The sequence below is a fragment of the Typopeltis vanoorti genome, chromosome 12 (assembly GCF_054136105.1).
Source record: "Typopeltis vanoorti isolate ZY-2024b chromosome 12, IOZ_Tvanoo_1.0, whole genome shotgun sequence".
Taxonomy (NCBI): domain Eukaryota; kingdom Metazoa; phylum Arthropoda; class Arachnida; order Uropygi; family Thelyphonidae; genus Typopeltis; species Typopeltis vanoorti.
In genome coordinates, this window is record NC_143560.1 from 18,404,457 (window position 1) to 18,429,719 (window position 25,263).

Genomic DNA, 25,263 nt, shown 5'->3' on the forward strand with positions numbered 1-25,263 from the left:
TTTTAATAAATATTACGATTGCTGGTAGTAGTGCAGTTAGTATTTGCATTACGGAATTACTTTTAATGGTATCACAGCTGTTATTTATAGTAGCTCAAACAAACATTTACTGGTGGTGTAGAATTATTTCTGTATCACAGTATTATTTTATTCTTAGTCTTAAGACTGAAAGTTTTTATTTCTATTATTTAAATGCAGAGGTTATAGTCTTTTTCCCACTTGACATAATGGTACCAATTCCTCCAAGGGTGCAAACTCTAGGAATTTAAATTCCCAGATGTGAGGAAGCAAGACTGATAACTAAGGTTTTAAAAGAGATAGTCGGCACAAACAAGATTTATTCTTTCACCCCTTACGGCAAAGGGAAATATTTAATTGTAGTTAAAGATATGGAAACAATGGAAAAACTATTACAGGGTTTTTGTTTCAAAGATGCTTCACAGTTATTCCTGTAATGATCGGGAGCCAGGTAAAAACAGTAAAATTGAAAGATTTTCGATGGAATATATGGAGAATACTAATGATATTCTTATACAGACATTTTCAAATGGGGTAAGATTAGTAATATACGAAAGGGTTTGTCAAGTGAAGATCAAAATTAGTTTTCTGGTGATGTCACCTTCACAATGGATATGAAGATGCCTGTGTCAAATTTTGTTAACATCGATACAACCTGAGTTATGATGAACTATCCCAGAGTACAACGTCAGTGCTTGCATTGCGATTCATACGATCATTTGGGTGGTAACTGCCCCAAATCTAAATGTTTCAACTGCATGGAGATCGGACATATCGCTAATCAATGTCTCAAACCCTGTCAGAAATGTGAATGTTCTGAACACTGCATTAACACCTGTCCTTTTAGAACTTTCACGGAAAGAGTAGGATCTCCTGTAGAGCCAATTAGAACACCATATATATCAGAGAGGCATAATGAAGAGTTCCCAGATCTTCCAATTCAGTCTAGTAAAGACAGTGCTTTTAAGCACACTACACTTGGTAAAATCACAAAAAGTGCACAAATCTTTTCAACTAAATTCGAGACCATCTGTTTAAATTGGAATAATGTTACCTTGAATTGGGACATGTGGTTAAAATTCAAACAAGTAGTGAAGCAGAATATGATGGAATGGGAAAAAGGAACAGGTGCAGGCTTTCCTCAAAAGGAAAAAGTTGAAAGATCTGTATAAAGAGAGAAGCTGGTTTGTAACAAACCAATGCAATGGTATAGAATGTAGCAACATCATTAGAAACATTAACATAGAGATAGAACTGGAAAGGCAGAAACAAGTAGAAAGAAATTTTATGATAAAAATGCAATAGCACTTGGCAGATAGCCCTTCAGCTGCATTCTTCAATAGACAATTCACAAAATTTTGCAAAGGACTATCACTCAAATCTGTGTTGATTGGAAACGACATGTCCACCACCACTAAAGACATCATTGACTCCTTTCAAAAACACTACAAAAATCTTTCAAATTACGTGGATATTGAATCCAACATTACACCTTTTTCAGTAATTCAGCTACAAAAATCTGTTTAAAGACAATAGTTCTGTTGGAAATTATAACTCTTGGAACATTAATGGCTTTCCTGTTCATATCCAAGATTGGCTTGACAGCCCCATTACAGCATCTGAAATTACCACAGCCTGTAAACCAAACCAGACAAGAAAATCCCCAGGGCCTGATGATCTAGGGATAGAACTTTATCATGAGGCCTGGGATTTTATTCTTCCCATTCTAGTTACACTATTTAATTACTTTCTCTCATCAGGACACAAACCAAATGAATTTGTAGCAAGCCATACTGTCCTCATTCCTAAACCTAATAGAGATCACACCTTAATTAGCAGCTGGAGACCTATTTCTCTATCTAATACTGACAAGATATTTTACTGCATTATCAATAACAGGGATTGATATATATGAAACTCAAAGTGGGAATGAAATATATAATTAAAAGCACACAGGTGTATGGAGTACCAGGTCAAGCATTTAATCTATTTCTGATAATTTCTGATTAAATAGAATTTAATCTATTTCTGCTACCTGATCTTATCCGCTTAGTTAACATGAAAAAGCAGTCGATGGCAGTGCTATCAGTAGACCTTACTCAAGTATTCGATAATGTTCGGCATCCCTTTCTATTCCACATCCTCCAGCAAATTGGTGTAGGTAAAAAGCTGCTATCTGTTATCAAAGGAGCCTATGCCAATTCAAGCACCTGCCTCCTAGTTAACGGGTTCCTGTCAGACCCAATGAAAATTTAAAAAATAGTCAAGGAAGGTTGCCCTCTCCGTCCACTGCTCTTCGCATTGGTTCTTGAACCTTTCTTACAACAAGTCAGCAATGCACATTCTGTGTGAGGAATAACAGTTCCTTCAACTAAAAAGGAAAATAAGGTGGTAGCATATGCCAATGATGTATTGGAACTTTGAAGGATAATGATTCTATATATATATTTTTTGGTATTTTGGAAAAATTCAGCAAATGCAACGGATTAATTATTAATACAGACAAGACAAAATTAAAAGTTTATGGAAAGTGGGATCTTGGAGGCATTTCTTTTGGACTAAGCCCAAACAGAGAACTCCTCATTATACAGGTATCCCTCGATTAACACGGTTAATTAATACCTTGATGTTACAGCGTATATCAAAATCGCATTAATCAAATCTAATAATCAATGGTAAAAAGTACAATTCGGTCCCTGATCGATTACTGTACTAATAGTAAAATTATTTTTATTATTAGTACAGTAATTATTTAGGAAATTATTTAAATAATTAAAAAATTATTTAGAAGCATTCTAGGAGATATCAAATTTATCACTAGTGGTGTAGACCAGCACTTCCCAAACTGTGGGCCACGGCCCACAGTTTGGGAAGGCCGTGAAATAATGAAAAGAAATTTAAAATGTTTTAAGACTAACTAGATTTTTTTTTTTTTTAATTTTAAAAGAAACGTGTTTAATTTTTATTTTTTATTATTCCTTTTTTGTTCTTTTTTATAATTTAATGGAAAAATCACACATTGGTGTTAGTTCAGAAATTTTGCTTCTTGCGTATTTCGGCGCTTAATGAATATTAGTAAATATATGCTTATTCATATTGTTTCATTTCAAAGGTATTGATAAGAAGCACAAAAAAGATTACAAATGCAAAATCTTGAATATAAATTGTATTGAATATAAATACAATAAATAATAATATATGTCTGTATTACGATTTTTTTTTTTTTTTTTGATGGGGACCGTGAAATATTTAAATTTTTCTGAAGGGGCCTTGGCATCCATAAGTTTGGGAAGCACTGGTGTAGACCACCCATATTATGCAATATTCACCGGGGGGGGGGGATAAAATTCTGTCTGTTCTTGTTATGAGAGGTTTTTTAAATAGTTCTATCATCTTAATTCAATGTAGTCAATTGCAGGGATGACTGGAGAGCAATCCCAGAGATTGCTGAAAAAGGAAAACTGATAGCCTTTGGCTATATGATGATATAAAAGTGCTGAGGTTCTCTCTCTCTCTCTCTCTCTCTCTCTCATGCTATCTATCTATCTTTTTTTTCTCCTAATGCTATCAGGCTCTCTCGCACCCCTAGACTAGCTACTCTAGGCCTATGATGAGCAACCCTTTACTTTTCACCTCAATAAAGGTCGAAACCGGTCTGGGTAGTGACCCTTCCCATAATGCATAGCAGTATTGTTGTGTCCCAATTTATGATTATTATTCTATCTAGTGATTTTCTGCTTATCTATATTCAACTTTTATCTATGTACGAGATATCACCCCAAAATACAAATATTTAAGCTATTTCTCCTCTTAGTGTCCCTAATATTTATACTATACTGTGCCTTTTGGGACATTTAGTTTGAGATATTAAATACAAAAACAAAGAGCAATTACTAAAATATGTCTGAATGTGAAACAATATTGCAGTCGTGACACTTTATCTCATTTTTTAACACATTAATTTCCTGCGTGATTAGGTTCGTATGTTTTTCAAGTGGTGCATTGGGCAGCAATTTCAGACAACTGTTTTATCAATGAACAAAGGTTTATTAAACTCATTAGTATGGTACAATTCAATTTCTAATATAATTCAATTCAATATTAAGAAAACATTTACAAAATAACATTAGCTTATCACAAGTAATTTGGCTATGATCCTATATGGGTATTGCGATCATGCCGCCATAACAAATTCAACTCATACAATCATATGTATAATCCCAGATCTAATTGACACATTAGTTAACCCTATATTAGTCTGAATACGCTATGCTGTAGCACATGGATATATGTGATCAACTCACTATTTAACTATCTAAAACTATGTAGATTAAATTATCCTTTCACTGTACTAACACATAACTTTGACATTTAAACTTTCCTATACGTTACAATACACATGCATAATTCTCAGGACACGTAATTACTTATATAATATTAATATTAACAGACATACTTTCATTATAATCAGTCATGTACTAAAGTCCTAGTATAAATTTCCTTAGTCTCTTCAACAGTTCAGTAATAGAATAATGATTACAATTACAGACTATTTTCAGTTAACACGAGATTTTTACAGTACCTTTTTCTCTTGAGTTTTCTATATTGACCTCTACCTTTTTCCGATTGTACTATCCTGGTATGATCTCTCCTATAATCTGTCACTCCTAAGTTCTTTTGGCAATAAACTGTGCTTACGCGATCTTAACCTTTCATACTTGAATTAAGGACACTTTTAGAATCATCTATACAATGGCTGTGAAACTCACCACATGGACATCGACTTCTTTACAGATTTCCTTTTTTCATAGTTGTCACTGGATGATGAAACACATAATACCTTTTCCTTTGGCTAAGTGGCATTCCTCGTTTCTTACCATAGGAAATACGGAATTGAAATCCCACTCACTTTTGTTTCCTTGTTGTGACGACGGAGATTAACTCCAATCCTGCCACTCAGGAAAACCGCGTGAAAACCTATATGAAGGAGCTCATGAAGAAACTATCCGAGAAAAAGCCTTGTGGGGGAGCATGTCTAACCTTTTTATACCTTGACTTCTAACGGCACCTTCTTTAATTTCTTTTCTCCGCCCCTTACTTGATTCGACTTCACCGACCAATTAGGGTGGCGTTTTTCTGCCAAACATCCTTTGGTCGGCGAGCCTGTGACATTGTCTCAAATCCAGGAATTGACCCTGAGCGATAGTCTATTGTTTTTTATTTTTGCTAGCCTCTAAATTAATCCCCCTTCCAAATTTTTAAGAATTTACTTAATATTTTAATTTCTAGCCTCTCACATACAATTTCTTATGACTAATCCTTTCTGTCTTACTTAGCTAATTCTTATTTTATTTTATTATTTTTTTTATCACAACACTTATATATTCCTTCTTTTATTAGTTAGTTCAACAAACACTTTTTTTTTCTTGTTATATATTTTACTTGGATGCAAGAATATTTTTCTTTCTTTTAAATAATTCATCTATTAGCTTTTATACAGGTGTTTATTTTATTTTCTCTTCATGTTACACCATGATAACTGGGAATTCTACATTCTTAAGGTATCAGGGTGTAACAGTATACATGTTGTTATGTCAGTTTTTATCTCCCCTTTGTATAATGCTATTTGATTTAGTGGTCACTACTCTTTCCTTTACCTTAATATATAAGTTGGCCTCTGTCTGCTATCTTTAACCCTTGTATGTCCCTGAATCATCTGCCTAACACTGAGTATATGATTTTACAGCTAATCTGACAATCTCTAAATTTTTGGGCCCCCAGAAAATACCTATTCCCTGATCTCTATAAGTCATCCACATTCGCTCAGACAAATTTATTTCCTGTGCCAGCTTGAGCTTTAAGGACAGAGTCAAACTCAGCCTAATGATGGTTATAGAGTATTCGATGCTACTAAAATAATTCGCTTGAAATCAGAAGCCGTAGGTTTTCTAATCTGTTTGCAGTCATGCTCCCTTTCCTTTCTTAGGATATCTCCGCGCACGTATATGATCACCAGGTTAGTATTTTTATGAAGGGTCTAGGTCAGTCAACATGGTCAGAAAAAACAAGCATAAATGATAACATACAAATTTAATGAATTCATAATTAATTACAATACAAAGACAAAATTGATATTAATGCTAGATTAAAGCTCTTACATTTCTCTCACTCTCTCATTCTTAGATAGACATGGATTTCTTAATCTTTACAACACTATTCCTTCAACTTATCAAATATTTGGTTTACAACTTAATAGGAGCCAGCTAGGTATTTGGCGCATTATTAATCTCCCTCAAGTAGGTCACGACAGAATCTCCAGTAAATTAACAGTTCTCAGAATTCAGTCTAATGGTATAGAGTCATTTACACATATATTAATTCTTCATGCTTATCCTTATCATAAATTCGAGATACACTTTCTTCCGTTTGTGTTAGTCAAATTCTCTAAAGGGCTAGAATATGTAAAAGTACTTATCTACACTATCTCAGGTTCTTTCGGGATTTTCTCTGTCATTTCCTTCTTACGAAGTTCTGGCTGCCTTGGTTCTGTTGCCACGTGGGAGTCACGTGCTCTCCCTGGATCGGGTGCTCAGTTTCTTTACTAAGGATTTACATCGATGCTATTCCTTACCGATGGCCTGCGTTCAAGATTTGCCGTGTTCTGTGGTGGGGCCACACTGGGATTTCTCGGAGATCAGCTCTTAAAGATAAGAACTGAATCATGATGACCACTCGAAGCACACGGTGAGAATACAGGAACAAACAAAACAGGGGGGGGGGGGTCAATTCTGTGTTGCAGGTTTTATATGCTCCCCAAGAGCACCACCTTTCTGAGTTTGATCTCTCTTTTCGCCCTTCCGATTCGTCCCCGACTGGGTGACTTCACTGTTCTTCATATGGGGTTTCCAATTCTGGAATGCATGCGTCTTGATGTTTTCTTAGAGGTAGCACCCATGGACGCTTACACTGCTATTGTTGTATTGGGCGACCTTTGCCCCTTCTTATCGAATTATTGGCATTCTTTCACATGTAGAAGTTCACTGATAATTACTCTCATATGAGTCCTTTTTGTTGACTTACAGTTACATTAAAGTATAAACACACTTACTACAATACAAACAGTTCTTATTCTAATTTGCCAGTTGTTATTTCTTTTAGGACATAGTTAAATTGTGCCAAATGAAAAGTATGCTCATTTAATGGATATCTTCTGTTAGACTTTGGAAAGGTGGCCTCATTTAGAGTGAGGTTGCCCGTTTCATATCTAACAATGTCCACAAGGAGATGTGCTTTTCATTATGGGATACTAAGGAAAGTGATGAGAACTTAGTCGACCTTTGCCATAAGTTGCTCCAATCCTGAAGATACTTCAGGTGCAAACTTTGTTTGCTTACACATGGATAAAGGATTAAACTAAATATATAATTTATACTCTAACCAAGTGAAAAATAATTCCAATTTCCCATAATTCAACCATATATCGTTACTGATATGTATTTTGCATTACATATCATTTTGTAATGACCTTTCCTATAATGCACAGTATTATGGGAAGGTCACTACCCAGACTGGTTTCACTATATAAGTGAACAGTCTCCAAAAACTCAGACAATCCCCCAGATTTCTCTAAACGCGGCAAGTGCGAGCAACCCAAAGGATCATTTTACTCAGCAGCAGTTCCACTTAGTGACAGGCCCATCCTGCCACAGAGAGAAATCCTCAGTGGCAGGCTCATCCCCACCACAGAGCAGAGCATAATCTCAGCAGTGGCCTCACTCAGAAGCAGGCAAAAACCCACTCCCAATCAAAGTGGCTCATATCTCAAGGAAAGGGTTCCTTTCTTCCTTCCACACTAGGGTGTATCAATGGGAGCAAGACCCAGAAGAGATACCAAGGTTGAAGTAGTACAGAAATCATATTTTCATATACAAGTAGTTAAAAGGTGTCCCTTATTACTGAAATACTCTGCATTAGAGATATTAGAGATAGATGTGGAAAATCTTTTAATTGATTATACTATAATTTAAAGATGCCAATAAATTATATTCTTGGTTTCATCCTTGATCCAGGTGTAAGCATGTGAAGTAATTCACAATTGGGCTACTTGTATATAGATGCTAATGACTTAAGATCAATTGCCTTAGTGCAAAGGCATAATGCAAAGTCATATTTTCATGTTGTTGTTGTTGTTATGATCCATCGAGTCGTTTCTGACTCCTGGCAACTCCACGAACATACACTCTCCATTCCGATCTGTCCCTGACCATGTCTTTCAGAACCTCCAAGTGCACTCCAGTTGCTTCTTTAACTCCATCCACCCATCTAATTCTTGGTCTTCCTCTTCTCCTGCTTCCATCAACATGAAGCATCTTCTCCAGACTGTCATTTGCTCGCATAATATGTCTGAAGTATGACAATTTTTGCTTGATGATCATAGCTTCAAGAAGAACTCAACAAAGGTTGAAACCTGTCTGGATAGTGACTCCCCCCCCCCCCCCCCATAATGTATAACATCATACATCTCCTAGAAGATGTGTTTTACATTATGGGAGAATATTAAGGATAGTGATCAGAGCTCACTCCACCTTTACTGCGAGTTGCCCCTGTCATGAAAAGTTTGCTTACGCTTAGATCTGCCAAAACTTTTATAGTTTCTATCTATATTCGGCATGAAACTCTTGCAGTTTCTCTGAAACTCTTATAGTTTCTCTATTTGGCTTTGAAATAATGTTGGATTCAATATCCACTTAATTTGAATAATTAAATGACATGACCAACAACAAGAAATATATCCCGGGGAATGCAGTAATAGGACATTTCAGTGAGAGTGACAGAAAAAGATATAAAGAAGATTTGGTCAAAAGGTTGAATAAGAGAAATAAGCAAATAAAATTCAGTATGAGAAAATGCAGAATTTCCCAAATGAATGCATAAATCTTATTAAGAAAAAATGCGAAAAAAAAGAAGAATAAGTTGTCAGAATCAGATGTTTCCTACAAGAAAACAAACAGCCAAGAAATGAATTTGAAGCAATATCTTTATTTATTTATTTCTAATTAATTAATGTTTTTAAAGAATAAATGAAAAATGACAAGAAATTATATTCTTAGTTTCATCCAAGTGTAAACAAAGTTTGCACATGAAGTAACTTCATGAATGGGTTACTTCTATATATAGAGGCTAATAACTTCACATCAATTGCATTAGTATCCCATTTTGCAAAGCACATATCCTTATGGAGAAATATAATGCTATGCATTATGAAGATTTCACTACCCACACCAGTTTTGACTTTTAGATCTCATCAGTGGGAGTCAGCCCCAGAAGTGATACCCAGGTTGAAGTAATGCAGAAGTTATTTCCTTATACAAGTAGTCAAAAGGTGTCACACCTTATAACTAAAATACTCTTGATTAGAGATAGATATTGAAAATATTTATCACTTGTTTATACTATAAAAAGATTCCAAGAAATTATATTATTGGTTTCATCCTTTGTCCAAGTGTAAGCAAACCAAGTTTCATGTAACGCAACTTCAAGACTCTTTCAAGACTTTGCATTATGCCTTTGCGCTAAGGCAATTGATGTTAAGTCATTAGCCTCTACATACAAGTAGCCCAATTGTGAACTTACTTCACATGCTTACATCTGGATCAAGGATGAAACCAAGAATATAATTTATTGGCATCTTTAAATTATAGTATAATCAACTGAAAAAATTTGCACATTTATCTTTAATGCAGAGTATTTCAGTAATAAGGTGTGATACCTTTTAACTCCTTGTATATGAAAATTTAAGCAAGATCTTTAAAGATAAAGATATTAGCCTCACAACAAAAATCAGAATCATGAAAGCAATGATATTTCCTGTGGTGCTGTATGGATGTGAAAGTTGGACCCTGAGAAAGAGTGAAAGAAGGAAGATAGATGCATTTGAATTATGGGTTTGGAGATGCTTACTAAGAATACCATGGGCTGCAAAGCAAACCGATAAATCATGAAGTTACTTCATGCGCAAACTTTGTTTACACTTGGATGAAACTAAGAATATAATTTCTTGTCATTTTTCATTTATTCTTTAAAAACATTAATTAATTAGAAATAAATAAATAAAGATATTGCTTCAAATCATTTCTTGGCTGTTTGTTTTCTTGTAGGAAACATCTGATTCTGACAACTTATTCTTCTTTTTTTTCGCATTTTTTCTTAATAAGATTTATGCATTCATTTGGGAAATTCTGCATTTTCTCATACTGAATTTTATTTGCTTATTTCTCTTATTCAACCTTTTGACCAAATCTTCTTTATATCCTTTTCTGTCACTCTCACTGAAATGTCCTATTACTGCATTCCCCGGGATATATTTCTTGTTGTTGGTCATGTCATTTAATTATTCAAATTAAGTGGATATTGAATCCAACATTATTTCAAAGCCAAATAGAGAAACTGCAAGAGTTTCATGCCGAATATAGATAGAAACTATAAAAGTTTTGGCAGATCTAAGCGTAAGCAAACTTTTCATGACAGGGGCAACTCGTAGTAAAGGTGGAGTGAGCTCTGATCACTATCCTTAATATTCTCCCATAATGTAAAACACATCTCCTAGGAGATGTATGATGTTATACATTATGGGGGGGGGAGTCACTATCCAGACAGGTTTCAACCTTTGGTGAGTTCTCATCAGTGAGTTGCCCCTGTCATGAAAAGTTTGCTTACGCTTAGATCCGCCGAAACTTTTATAATTTCTATCTATATCCGACATGAAACTCTTGCAGTTTCTCTATTTGCTTTGAAATAATGTTGGATTCAATATTCGTTTAATTTGAATAATTTTGCATCGCCGAAGTGAAGTCTTTTGGCTATATATTTCAGTAATTCTTGGGGCCTTTTGTGATGTGACACCTCTTGGCAATTCGTATGGTAAAGTATAACCTCTGCATCACTACAAACCTGAGTATTTACAATTTGGGTCTACCTACTCACTGATAAGACCTCAACAAAGGTTGAAACCGGTGGGAAGCTTGGGTGATGAATGGCAATGCTGTAGCCCATGAAGTTTTAACTGAGGCTCGGCTGTTGCTGTCACCTAGGTCTTGGTAGGAGGTAATGAATGGCAATGCTGCAGCCCATGAAGTTAACTGAGACCGGGCTTGCTATTGCCTCTCCAGATGAGCAAATGAGCAGCTCTGCGTGGTGGTGGGGTAGCCTGCCAACGGGTGAACATTCTACAATTGTCGAAACCGGTCTGGGTAGTGACCCCCCCCATAATGTATAACATCATACATCTCCTAGGAGGTTTGTTTTACATTATGGGAAAATACTAAGGATAGTGATCAGATCTTACCCCACCTTTGCTATGAGTTGCCCCTGTCATGAAAGGTTTGCTTATGCTTAGATTCACTGAAACTTTTATAGTTTCTATCTATATTCGGCATGAAACTCTTTCAGTTTCTCTGAAACTCTTGTAGTTTCTCTATTCGGCTTTGAAATAATGTTGGATTCAGTATCCACTTAATTGGAATAATTTTGCATCGCTGAAGTGAAACCTTTTGGCTCTATATTTCAGTAATTCTTGGTGCCTTTTGTGATGTAACACCTCTTGGTAATTCTACAAACCTGAATATTTACAGTTTACAGTTTGGGTCTACCTAGTCACTGATGAGACCTCAACAAATGTCGAAACCGGTCTGAGTGTGTGGCAGTGAATGGTAATGAATGGCAATGCTGTAGCCTGTGAAGTTAACTGAGGCACAGCTGTTGCTGTTGCCGATCCACATGAGCAAATGAGCAGCTCTGCTCTGTGGTAGGGTAGCCTGCCACTGGGTAGAGCCAACCGGTTCTGAGAATTCTTCCGAGTTTTTTTGGAGTTTGACTTGAACATTCAACAAAGGTCGAACCGGTCTGGGTGGTGACCCCACCCCATAATGTATAACATCATACATCTCCTAGGAGAGTGTTTTACATTATGGGAAAATACTAAGGATAGTGATCAGAGCTTATCCCACCTTTACTACAAGTTGCCCCTGTCATGAAAGGTTTGCTTACGGTTAGATCCACCGAAACTTTTATAGTTTCTACCTATATTCGGCATGAAACTCTTGTAGTTTCTCTGTTTGGCGTTGAAATAATGTTAGATTCAATATCCACTTAATTTGAATAATTTTGCATTGCCGAAGTGAAGCCTTTTGGCTCTATATTTCAGTATGTCATTTAATAATTTTTAAAATAATTACTTCATTCATCCAAGATATCCTCTTTAGTTTTTGTCACATTTGTCATATCTGATTTTTTTTATTGTATTCTTTTTTTGTAATTGTTATATGACAAAAATAAGTTATTTAATTTATTATCTTACTTTTGGTCTCAAAGGTTTCTGGATTATTTAACCTTTGCATTATCCTAGTCACTAAAAGATTCTTTACATTTCTAATGTTTCATGGGGAAAATAACAAAAAAGACAAAGAAAAGAAAAATTAAATATTGATATTGTATTTATCATACAGCAAGAAAAATGACTTTATGTAAAAAAAGCTTCAATATTCAAAATTAACATGCTTCTTTGTCAATTTTGGTAGACAGTGAAGGAGAACCAAGAAAGCGATCATCAAGTTCTGCACAAAGGTGGAACAAAAATGTGGCTTTTCTTAGTCCTGTCTGTGAATATAAGTTGCACAAAAAGTACGTATTTTTGTAAATCACTTTTAAAATGAAATTATTAATTTTTTGTAGTAATCTTATCAAAAACAAATTGTTTCTTACTGTTATATGAAATTTGTTAGGAATTCTATGTGAACTATAGGTATTCATGTAAAAAATCATAAAAATCAAAGAATAATGAGGTATCTGTTAATTTAAAAATGGGCTGCCTGCAGAATCATATATCATTGAAAGCATTAAAATGCCAAAAAATGATTCTGTAATAATTAAGAATAATAATAATGATTAAAAAATATATATAACAAACTGGATAGGAGAATTGCAGATAGGTACTACAACATACGAAATATAAATGGAAAAAAGTTGAACTAGCATAAAAACTGAACAAATACTACATGGACATAATTGATGTTACTCAGATAAAGAAGACTAAAAAGGTGAGATCCAGCTAAATAATAAATATAGAATGTTATATTTATGCAGTAATGATCAAGGAAACAAAGGAGTAGTGATAGATAGCATTTAGCATCAAAAGTGAAGTAAGCTTTTTGATTGGGAGACAGTTTGGAATTTTGGGTAGGCAGCTGGCATAAAGAAAATGGAAAAAGTGTCCTTCTTGGAGATCTAAATAGTAGAGTAGGAAATGAATCCGTCCAGGGATTCATTTCCTACTCTGTAAGAATTTTATGTATTTTGGGAAAAAATTTTAATATTTTTGGAAAATTTGGAGTAAAGGGCAAACCTAATAATAATGATAAGTATCTGCTGCATTTCTGCTCAGAATATGGAATAGTCATTACTAACATCATGCTCCAAAATAAAGTTGTGCATAAATTCACTTGGAGGGAAGACACAGAAATAAGAAAAGCTTTGTTGATTATGTTATTGTTGATAGTGGTATCTTCATGCTGGTTCAGAATATAAGAATATAAAGGGGATTTGAAACTGGAAGCGATCATTGCATAGTTTAAAGTATGATAAAAATGAATTTCACATTGAAAAGAACAATTTATAAGAAAGTTTTAAAGGATTAAAGTTGAGCAGCTTTTACAAACGAACTGTACACTTAACTGTGCAAACATTATTCAATCATAAATGCAGGATTTCAAAAACAAGAAGCAAACCTTTGTATCTCATTGGCAAAAGTCTAATGAAAACATTGATTAATTCAGCTAGAGGAGGTATTTGGTGAAGTGGTCTGCAAGGGTAGAAAAATATTTCCTTCCTGAAAAGAAGAAAGCATATTACAAGTTCCTAGCAAGTTGTCAAATGTGCTAAAAGAATACAGAGAAAAATGTAAGAGAGGAGATGAGTTATGTGTAAAAGTAGTTAAATAAAATTCATGGGAAGAGTCAGGAAAAAGTATAGAAGCTAAATAACAGGAAGGTGACAAAATGTTTTGGAGTCTTAGAAGTGGTGGAAAAATTAATTACAGTAAAAGGAATCAGCGTTGATGAAGATGACATGAACACTGAAACTACAGATATTCTGGATATCTGATGTAATTACTTTGAAAGACTGTTAAATGAAACAAGCAGTGGTAGAAAATATTCACGAAAGATGCTTTCAGTAGCTGCACTGTATAATTCATATCGTTTAGTAACAGCATAAAATTCCAGATGATTGGAGTAGAACTCTCATAGTTCCAATCTGTAAAAAGGAAATTAAAACTATAGAAGTTTTTTCACTTGGCTATGCTACTAATTATATAGTGGGTTTTATCCTTTATCCAAGTGTAAGCAAACAAAGTTTATGCCTGAAGTACTTTCAGGACTGGGGCAACTCATAGTAAAGGTGGTATAAGTTCTCATCACTTGCCTTAGTATCTCCCATAATGCAAAGCACATCTCCTTGTGGACATGTATAGTGCTATGCATTAAGGCAACTGCCCAGACCAGTGTTTTGACCTTTATTGAGGTCTCATCAGTGGGAGCCAGACTCAAAGGTGGTGATACTAAGTGATATAAGGTGATATAATTAGTAGCATAGCCAAGTGAAAAAACTTCCATAAACTTACTAAGGATAAAACCCGATTTTTTAACGATACTTGTGACATAATGATTAGAAATATATACACGTTAGCACAAGAATAATGTTCAATTTGCCAAATATTTCGGTCTGAATATTATAGACCATCTTCAGTGGCTACATAGAGTTTTAAAAAACAAAGTGGAATACGAACAATTGATCATTCATACATAGAACGTGCCGCGTGATGTCGTATTGCTAAGTATCAGAAGAGTAAACATTTTTTTAAAAACATAATTAAAGATATTAATTCAGAAATTCATATAATGATATACAAATTTGAACGTTTATTTAAAGAAAGTGTAGAGGCTTTACTTCAACGTCCTAACTTGAATCGTAATGACTGTATATCTATATAAAAAATTTGGGAAAGTTTAATCGGGATAACACATTCATTTTTTTTTTTTTTATCAGTATAATGTTATTTAAGATCATTATATGAATTTCTGAATTAATATCTTTAATTATGTTTTTTAAAAAATGTTGACTCTTCTAATACTTAGCGATATGACATCATGCGGCTTGTTCTATGCATGAATGATCAATTGTTCGTATTCCACTTTGTTTTTTAAAACTATTCCTATGTAGCCACTGAAGATGGTCTGTAATATTCAGACCGAAATATTTGGCAAATTAAACATTATTCTTGTGCTAACGTGTATATATTTCTAAGGATAAAAATATATAATTAGTAACATAAAAGAAGCTGCAGTAGTTGTCTGCTCACAAGGCACCCTGAACAGAAACTGAGGGATGATCCTTTGTGATATCTAGAAATCATTCATAAGATCTCTCAACACATCAGAGTTTAACTTCGCAGCCAATTATAGGATGCACCTGTTTAACAATGACTGACCAAGTACTAGCATCCACGCTCCACGTATTTCTGTAACTGTTCCTATGAATTTGATAATTTTTCATCTTTCAGTTACGTATTGATTTGTAACCTACACTCATTTTGTTTTAAGCTGTTATATGTTATATATATATATTTATCCAACCCAGAAGAAGCCACCAGTTACGTGGCGAAACTAGTAGGTTAATAGTTGTGTCAAATTTTCGACCAATTAAAACCAAATTTTTCTGTCATCTTATCTGAAAGTTTCATTTATGAAAGGCTGTACACGTTACTACAGAGGTGATTACAATATGTTTAGGAAATGGCTTGAAGCTGTGCAGTGGCATAAGAAACTACAAAGAGAGGATGTTAGTAACACATGAGAAATAGTCGTGATATTTGAGAAAGGAGTGTTGGACTTCACACCCATGATCCGAACAATAAACCATTTGGGAGTTTAAATCATCATTAAATAGCTACAAAATAATAATAATAAGTAAATAAGAAAGGAAAAAAATATATAAGAAAGAAAAAATATATATAAGAAAGAAAAAAAATATATTGCTGAGAGAATATAAGAAGAAATGTGATCAGCAAGGCTCATGAGCAGCACAATCAGAAATTAGCTGAGCAGGTCAAAAGAAATTCCAGAGTTCTTTCATGATGCACAAATAAAAGGAAGAATGATTAAGGAAAAATATCTTTCATGAATGTATATAATGAGAAGGAGACAAAAGTAGAAAAACTAGTTGAATTACTAAGTAAACAGTTTGCGAGGATGTATTTTCCAGGTGGATATAGCAGCTACCTGAGAATGTCAGAAAATGCCAGAGGATAAATCTAGATGGACTGAAGTGCTCAGAATATTTAAAATTCTCAGTGTGAATATGTCCTTGGAAGTAGATGGTGTGTGTTTTTATATATTTATATAATGATTGCATACATGAGAGGTTGAGAGACCTGTAAGCACATCAGTGCTTTGGGGGGGGGGGGGGCAGATGAGGACTTAAATAGAAGTTTATTGATGATGGTTTTTTGGAAATACTTCATGAGGAATGTTGTTCCAGAGGACAGAGGTATACTGAGAATAAAAGAGGAAGAGGCAGAGCAGGTTTCATGTGTTTACAGCAGCACAGTAAAGGTATGCTGGGCAGCTGCTACCCTTGTATTAGCTGATATAACAGAACGTGGAGGAATGATGGTTGCCATTTCACTGGAGCAGTGAACCATGGAAATACCTACACAATGTTGAAACACTCTGTCTGTGAGATAAAGGTTGAAGGAATCTGTAAGAGAAGAATTATCTGTGAGCCTAATTGCTTGCCTCCAGACAGCATCAAGGATTTTAAGGTACGTTTTAGGTGTACCACTCTAAACATGTGAGCAATATTCCAAGCATGGGCAGATTTGGGATTTGTATATAGTTAAGAGTTGGTTGGATGTAAAATAACATCTTGAACAAAAGAGAATGCCTAGTTTTATGGATGCTGAGGAGGCTATTGATGTTTATCTCCAGTAGAACCTGGAGGTAAATGTTAGTCCATGCAGAGAGATATATGATCTTGTCTGTGATTTGTGAATTACTAAGAGTAAGAGTAGATGAGCTGAGATCTCTTGTGAGAGAAAAGGCAAGACTTTATTTTCGTGGCATTGAACATGACAAGATTGTACTTGTCCCATTGAAGGATAGTATGTCTTTAAGGCACTAGTTGTAGATCTTCTTGTTGCCTGTGATGTCAGAGTACTGCATGGTTTTTCCAATGAGAGAATTAGTAGTGATTGTGAGTAGGTCATTAATGTACAGGAAAAAGAGAGTAGGTGATAGGACAGAACCTTGAAGCACTCCAGCATTGGTGGTGAAGTTCAAGGAGAGGGATCCATCTACTATGACTTCAGAGAACAACCAGAGAAAGCTGGCTATCCAATTTGAGGGTAGCAGTTGCTGATTAATTGGTGTGTCTCTAAGTAGTGAAGGAATTGCTATTGATGATTTCCTCCATTATTTTGGAGAGGACATGGGTGATGGCATTTGGTCAGTAATTTGACAGTAGACTTCTATCTTCTTTTTTTTTTTTTGAATAGAATGGATATGAGATTGCTCCCATGCATTGAGATAAGTGCCAACTATATGTTAATAGACTGTAGAGTTGATGCAGGATGGGTGTTAGCTCTGTAGCACAATGTTTGGAAACAATTGGAAAGATGCTATCAGGACCAAAAAACCTTTTAGTGTCAAAGTTATTTAGTAGTTTTCTGATGTGTTTTTGTCAAACAAGACAAAAAGGAGGCATACGGTGCTGGATTCTGGTATGGTGCAGATGATTTTCCTTGGTCATCTATGGAATGGCATCACTCATTTCCTCATTTTCTTTGCAGTGATGCCAGGAAGTCAGCTTTATCTTTGGGTGAAATGAGCAAACAAAGAACATTATCATCATCATCAAATTCGTGCCATGTACCCTCAAGGGGTGTACAGGATATGATAGTACCACATGAAAAAATTACATCATTACTAACTTCCTATCTACAATTTTCCTCCAAATCAGTCTGTTACTTGTGAAGACTCCAACATCATCAGATCTTATATTTCTATCGTCTAAGGCACTTTGTACCATATCAATCCACCTATATCTTGGTCTTCCTCTGGGTCATTTTGCTGCCAACCTGGCAAAGAACACTTGTTTTGCTAATCTTTCCTCTCCCATTCTATTTAAGTGACCACACCACCTGAGATTAGCTCTGCTAATGCATTCCTGGATGCTGACAATGTCAAGTTCTTTCCTAATATCCTCGTTTTTAATATGATATTGCCATTGATGCCATCTGTTCACACCTCTAATCTTTCTCAGGACTCTCATATCTGCAGTCTCTAGTCTTTGGTCAAGTGTTTTACTTCTGACCCAGCTCTCAGATGCATAAGTTAAAACTGGTTTGAACACTATCTTGTATACAGCTAATTTAGTGTTCTGACTAATTTCTCTCTTATTCCATATGAATTTATTCAATTGACTTCCCACCATACTAGCTTTGCTGATTCTGTTGTCTATTTCTATATTTAATTTACCATCTTCACTAAAAATCGTGCCTAAGTAGTTGAAATGTTTTACTTGTTCCACAGGTGCTCCATTCACAACACAGCTGACATTTTCAATGATTCTGCCTATTTTCATTGTCTTTGTCTTTTTATTGCTGACCTTCATACCATATCTATTACAACAGTTATTCAATTTAGTCAGAGAATCTTGCAAACTTGTAGTGGATTTATTTAGAAGTATAACATCATCCGCATAAAGCAAAGAGCTGACATTAACATCTCCAATTTTGATATAAGGTTTAATACCACTTTCCTTCATAATGTGATCCATATAGATAATGAATAACAGAGGGGATAATGTACATCCTTGTCTCACACCAGATTTAACATTAAACCATCTTCCTGTACTTCCTTCAATTCTAACTGCTGACTTACAACTCAAATAAAGACTAAGTATTGCTTGATATAATGCCCCATTGACACCATATAACTGTAGCGTATTGAATAGCTTTTCTCTTGGCACCTTGTCATATGCCTTTTCCAAATCGACAAAACTTAAATACAGATCTTTGTTATATTCCCATGTTTTCTCGACTATTTGTCATAAAGTGAAGAGCTGATCCTGACAGCCTCTATTTGGCCGGAATCCAGCTTGTTCTTCACCCAGCTTTTCTTCCACAATTCTTCTCAATCGTTTCTCAAGAATACTTGCATAGATCTTGCCAGGAACACTTAGTAGGGAAATATCTCTGTAATTCTCACATTCAGTTTTATTTCCCGTTTTAAAAATGGTACTATGAGAGCTGTTCTCCAATCATCGGGAATTCGTCCCTCTGTCCAGGCTTTCTGAACTATGCAGTGCAGCCACTATAAGACTTTTATACTACCAATCTTAAGCATTTCTGGTCGAATATCATCTACTCCTGCTGCCTTTCCACATTTTAAGCCTTTGATGGCTTTTTCTACTTCAAGTGTGGATATGTATTCCTGACTGCATGCCTGGTCAGTGTTTTTTACCACTGTGCTATCATCACTGCTTGTTTCATTTAGCAGTTTTTCAAAGTAATTACTCCATACTTTAAGGATATCTTTTTCTCCTGTTTTCATGTCACCTTTATCATCTCTAACTCCTTTTACAGCACTCTTTCCTCCATTCCTAAGCTTCTTCAACAACCTCCAGAATATTTTGCCACCTTCTTGATATTTATTTTCTATATTCTCCAAAGTCCTCCCATGACTTTTGTTTAGCTAGTTTTACACAGTGCTTAGCTTTCTTACTTTTGTCTCTGTATTCTCTAAGAGCACTAGCTGACTTATTTGCCAGGAACTTTTCATATGTTTCTTTTCCTTCACTGCCTCTTTAATTTCCTGTGTCCACCATGAAGTTCTGATTTTTCTATCCTTGCAGACAACCTCACCACATGCCTCTCTGGCTGAATCAACCAGGGTTTTCTTCAAGGCTTGCCACTGAATCTCCAAGGTTTGGTTCCTATTCTCAACCTCTTTCATTTTTTTTTCAATAATCTCTGTGTATTTTAGTCTACAGTTCACATCCGAGAGCTGCTCAACTTTTATTCACTTTAAAACTTTCTTACATGTTATTCTTTTCAATATGAAATTCAATTTTATCCTGCTCAAGACTAAATAGTGATCATTATCTGATTTCTTAAATCAAATAAATTTCCTAAAGTTTTTATAGTAATATTGAAGTAAAATTGATTTCTGCTCTTTCTGATTTTTTTTTTTGTCATTATGATCAGTAAGTAAAACCACTATTTTTTTTTTTTTCAGGTTTAATTATTATTATGTTACTACAAACTAGGGGCTATGAAAATATTTTAGAATACTTAAGGGGCTGCGACTACTAAAAGGTTAAGAACCACTTATCTAGGTGATGGAAAGAATTTTTTGAAGATCGTCCTAATGTTTATAGTACTTTTTTTCTCCTGCATATTGAAATATTTTGGCCAAACTGGAAAAATAGCCAATATTTGACTGGATGAACATAAAAGAAATTACCAGTTAGGACTGTATAATCATGATATTTCTGAACTCAGTCTGTGTCTGACTTCCTATTATTGTGCCTGCATCTGCATCTCTAATATCCTTGTCTTGGTGACCAACATGAAATATTGGCTAATAATAACTGAATAAATAGTTATTATCCATTTAGTTTTTGTTCTTTTCGTTAAACAAGAATGGTAATTAGTGTCTCAGTATCCATACTAGGTTACTATAATTAAATCACAGTTGTTTATGCTTTTACATATTAATATTAAGTAAACAATAAGCATTCTTATTATTATAATAATTATAATTTTCATTTCTGAATAGTGCTGTCACAGGTGTCTGTATTGCTGGAGATATGAAGAATATTTTTTCTGTTTCTCAAGGTAATATTCAGTTTCTAAATATCTCTCTTTATAAAATAATAATAAATTAAAATTCATGGAAAAAAATAAATGTCTTTTTTTTTAATTGGTTTCCAAGAATGTTGTATTACATATTGCCAAATAAATAATTAAAATACTAGTTATAAAAGAAAATTTTAATTTATGATAATAGGATGCTAAGTCAGATTTGATGATCCTAACTTTTATTGTGTAGATAAAATCAAGACGATTATTTGCTCATCTGTCACTCAGATACTAGTTGTTAAGCATTAAAAAATTGTTGAGTTTTTGAATCCTTTCTATATTAACAGTCATTATCAAGAGGAGGTGGGGGTAAGTATTGTATAACAAACATTTGTTCTTACCAAGTGATCTTCAAAGAGGTAAGCATGTTAATGTACCCCGTTTAAAAATAAATAAAGAAAGAAATCATTTAAAAAAAAAAAATTCATAATATCATTCCTGTATTCCAGGTTTTTCCAAGTGTGATATGAAACTTTTTTTTTGTGGTGACATTTACTTACTCATATTTTTGTTACCATATTGTTCACAGATATTAGAGTAGGTCTGCTATTAATTAATTTTTCAATAAATAAAAAAATCTGAAGGAAGTTTTAAATGAAATGTGTCTTGACGTGTATCAACTGACATCCATTAGGGCATCTGGTTGACAGCATGTTCACATTCCACCCATATGATTCATGCTATTTGAATTAAAGTTTTAGATTCAAATTGTTCAAACCACAAGGTTGGAACTCTGCTCAATTTCAGAATGATTCATATCTTAAATTTTAATGGCCATCAGTGGCAGCAGTTGTTTCACCACCCATGCATTGCATCTATACAAATTTAATCATGTTTATGTTACAAGTTTTGTAATGAATATACAGGTTAAATGCATGAAGTTAGATTTTCTATTCTTGTAGACCTAAAAAAAAAAAAAAAAAAAACTATCTTCTTGATATGGAGCCTTATTTATGACTGAAAATAATAAATATAGAACTATAAAGCTACCAAGAAATTAATTTCTTGGTATCTTTAATTTATAGTATAACCAAGTGGAAAAACTTCCAACAAATATAGAACTGAATTTCAGCAAATTAACTTCTTCCCAACAGAAAAAACAATTTCATTCATCTCATTAAATATTTTTATTATGAAATATTTCTTCTTCTTCCTCCTCCTCTCATTAATCTAGGACAGGTGACCTGTTTCAATCTCAACCTCCTCCCTAGTTCTTTAGTTTGTAATTCATTATCTTCCTGATTACCATGGTCTCCCCCCCCCCCAGCTGCAGTCAACCCCAGTTCGAAAATATTAAATGGAAAATTCTAGAAATAAACCATTTATAATTACACTGGTAAAGTGGATAAGATCCAGCTTTATTTCAAAGCCGAATGTTTGTAGAAACTATGAAAGTTTTGTAAGTTGACCTGAGAGCTTATGAGTCTTTTATAGTTTACAAACATTCAACTTTGAAATAATGTTGAATCTAATATCCAGTTTGCCTATGTGATTTTACAGTTCTGAAATGAAGCTGTATGGCTCTTTCTTTTAGTAATAGACAATTCGGCTGATCCCAGTGGTAGTCCAATACCAGGGCAACTCGTTGCAAAGATGGAGAAAGCCACATGTATCTTGCAGCCTTTCAGAATATCAAGAATTGCGTGCCGTTCTAAGTTATCAGTTCGACTGTCATGGTAATGCAGTGTTTGTGTTCAAGTAACCCTTATTTTACTTAATAATGGCCCCAAAGTGCAAAAGCAGTGATGCTAGTCCTTTCTTTTAGGCTTGCACGGTGATCCGAATGCATTTTTGGAAATTATGGAGACAACTACCGTGTTTGAATAAAAACTTTAGTTTACTATTACTAAAATTTTACAATTCGACGTTTCGACCTTTATGTTAAGGTCATCTTCTGGAGCGTACAAATATACACAGGAAACAAGCTATACCACAATCATACTGGTTTGTTAAAGACACTGACTAACCGCTACCACAATTGTTGGCCTGACCTCTGGTGGAAAAAAAAAAAAAAAAAATTATACATCAGCGCTAAAGTCCTGTTATTTGTGTTGTCTACTATATACATATATTAACATTATATTAACATCATTCCAGCCAGTTGGAGTGGAATGGTTTCTAATAATAGCAGATTGGCTAGAGTCCTGACTTGTGTTGAATCTTTCAAATTAGGTTGGCTGAATGTGTGCCATCCAGATCCTTGGAATTTTCATACCATCTTTGTTGTTGATATTTGGGTGGTTTATCAGGATTTCGCAGGATTCTTTAAATTTTCTTTCGTACCATGTTTTTGTATGGTGTAAGGAGCAGGTGCTTTTCCAGTTGATTTGGTGTAAGGTGTTGAGTGCGTGGTCTGAGAGGCCTGCTTCACCATAATGGTTATATTTAACGTGTCTAATGTGTTCTTTTTTGCGTATAGGGATTGTCCGTCCTGTTTCACCAATGTACGGTAAGTTACAGGTGCAGCAGATGCAATAGACTCCAGGATGTGCTAATGGGAGGAGAGGGTCCTTAGAGGAGCTGAATATAGTTTTAAGTTTAGTGGGTGGTTTAAAGGTGGCATTAAGGTTATAATGTTGTAGGATTCTGTTGATTTTTTCTGATAACCCTTTAATGTATGGGATGGCTATGGTTTTACTGTAGTCTAGATTCGTTTTTGTTGTGGTTTTATAGAGTATTTTATTGACAGTATTTTTGTTATAGCCATTGTTTATGAATGTGTCACTAATGATTTTTAGTTCTTGTTTCAGGGCCTGCTGGTTAGAGCAAATAGTTGTGGCTCTGTTTTTAAGGGTGTTTATGACTCCATATTTTTGTGCTGGGTGGTGATATGAATTCGCATGTATGTATTGGCCCGTGTGTGTAGGTTTTCGGTAGACCGTGAAGGATAGATTGCCTGAAGGAAGACGTGTAACTAGTGTGTCTAGGAACGGGAGCGAATTTTGGTTTTCGATTTCGATGGTAAATTGTATGCGTTCGTGTTGTTTGTTTAGGTGGCTGAGGAATGTGTTTAGCGTTTGTCGACCGTGCGGCCAGATCGCGAACACGTCGTCAACGTATCTAAGCCAGATTGTCGGTCGAAGCGTGGCGGAATCAAGAGCCCTTTGCTCAAAGGTTTCCATGTAGAAGTTCGCGATTGGGGGGGATAATGGTGAGCCCATGGCCGTACCTTCGTTTTGTAGGTAGAATTTGTTTTGCCACACGAAGTAACCGGACTTTAGTACGTGGGCAAAGAGGGCCGTAATGCCGGGCGGAAATTTGTTTTGTAGTAGGAGAATTGTGTCATTGAGGATAAAGGACAAAACAGAAAAACTATTAAAGTCCGTCACTTCTTGGCCACCAGACACAGTTAAAAAACTCAAACCCCACTACGCCCGCCCCCCCAGAATATATGGGGTTCCGAAAATACACAAACAAAATGTGCCCCTTCGACCAATAGTGGAAGGAATAGACAGTCCCAATTACCACCTAGCCAAGAAATTAGCGGCAACACTCAAGGAGTTGGTAGGTCATTCCCCCTCCTACGTAAAAAACACATAACACTTTATAAACATAATCAAAAACATAACACTCGACAAAGACGACTTATTAGTCAGTTTTGACGTTTCTGCCCTTTTCACTAATGTCCCCATCAATGACACAATTCTCCTACTACAAAACAAATTTCCGCCCGACATTATGGCCCTCTTTGCCCACGTACTAAAGTCCGGTTACTTCGTGTGGCAAAACAAATTCTACCTACAAAAGGAAGGTACGGCCATGGGCTCACCATTATCCCCCTCAATCGCGAACTTCTACATGGAAACCTTTGAGCAAAGGGCTCTTGATTCCGCCACGCTTCGACCGACAATCTGGCTTAGATACGTTGACGACGTGTTCGCGATCTGGCCGCACGGTCGACAAACGCTAAACACATTCCTCAGCCACCTAAACAAACAACACGAACGCATACAATTTACCATCGAAATCGAAAACCAAAATTCGCTCCCGTCCCTACACACACGGGCCAATACATACATGCGAATTCATATCACCACCCAGCACAAAAATATGGAGTCATAAACACCCTTAAAAACAGAGCCACAACTATTTGCTCTAACCAGCAGGCCCTGAAACAAGAACTAAAAATCATTAGTGACACATTCATAAACAATGGCTATAACAAAAATACTGTCAATAAAATACTCTATAAAACCACAACAAAAACGAATCTAGACTACAGTAAAACCATAGCCATCCCATACATTAAAGGGTTATCAGAAAAAATCAAC

The 25,263-nt window shown here is 35.1% G+C and overlaps 1 protein-coding gene across 1 annotated transcript in view; it reads left to right on the plus strand.

Moving 5' to 3' along the window:
• Window positions 1–25,263, plus strand: part of LOC150100611 (protein FAN-like) — a 477,112-nt gene that overhangs the window by 278,278 nt on the left and 173,571 nt on the right. The window contains exons 22-23 of the mRNA XM_090401841.1: window positions 12,594–12,696; window positions 20,910–20,968. Coding sequence (XP_090257967.1) covers window positions 12,594–12,696; window positions 20,910–20,968 — 162 coding nt within the window. The remainder of the gene's footprint in view (window positions 1–12,593; window positions 12,697–20,909; window positions 20,969–25,263) is intronic.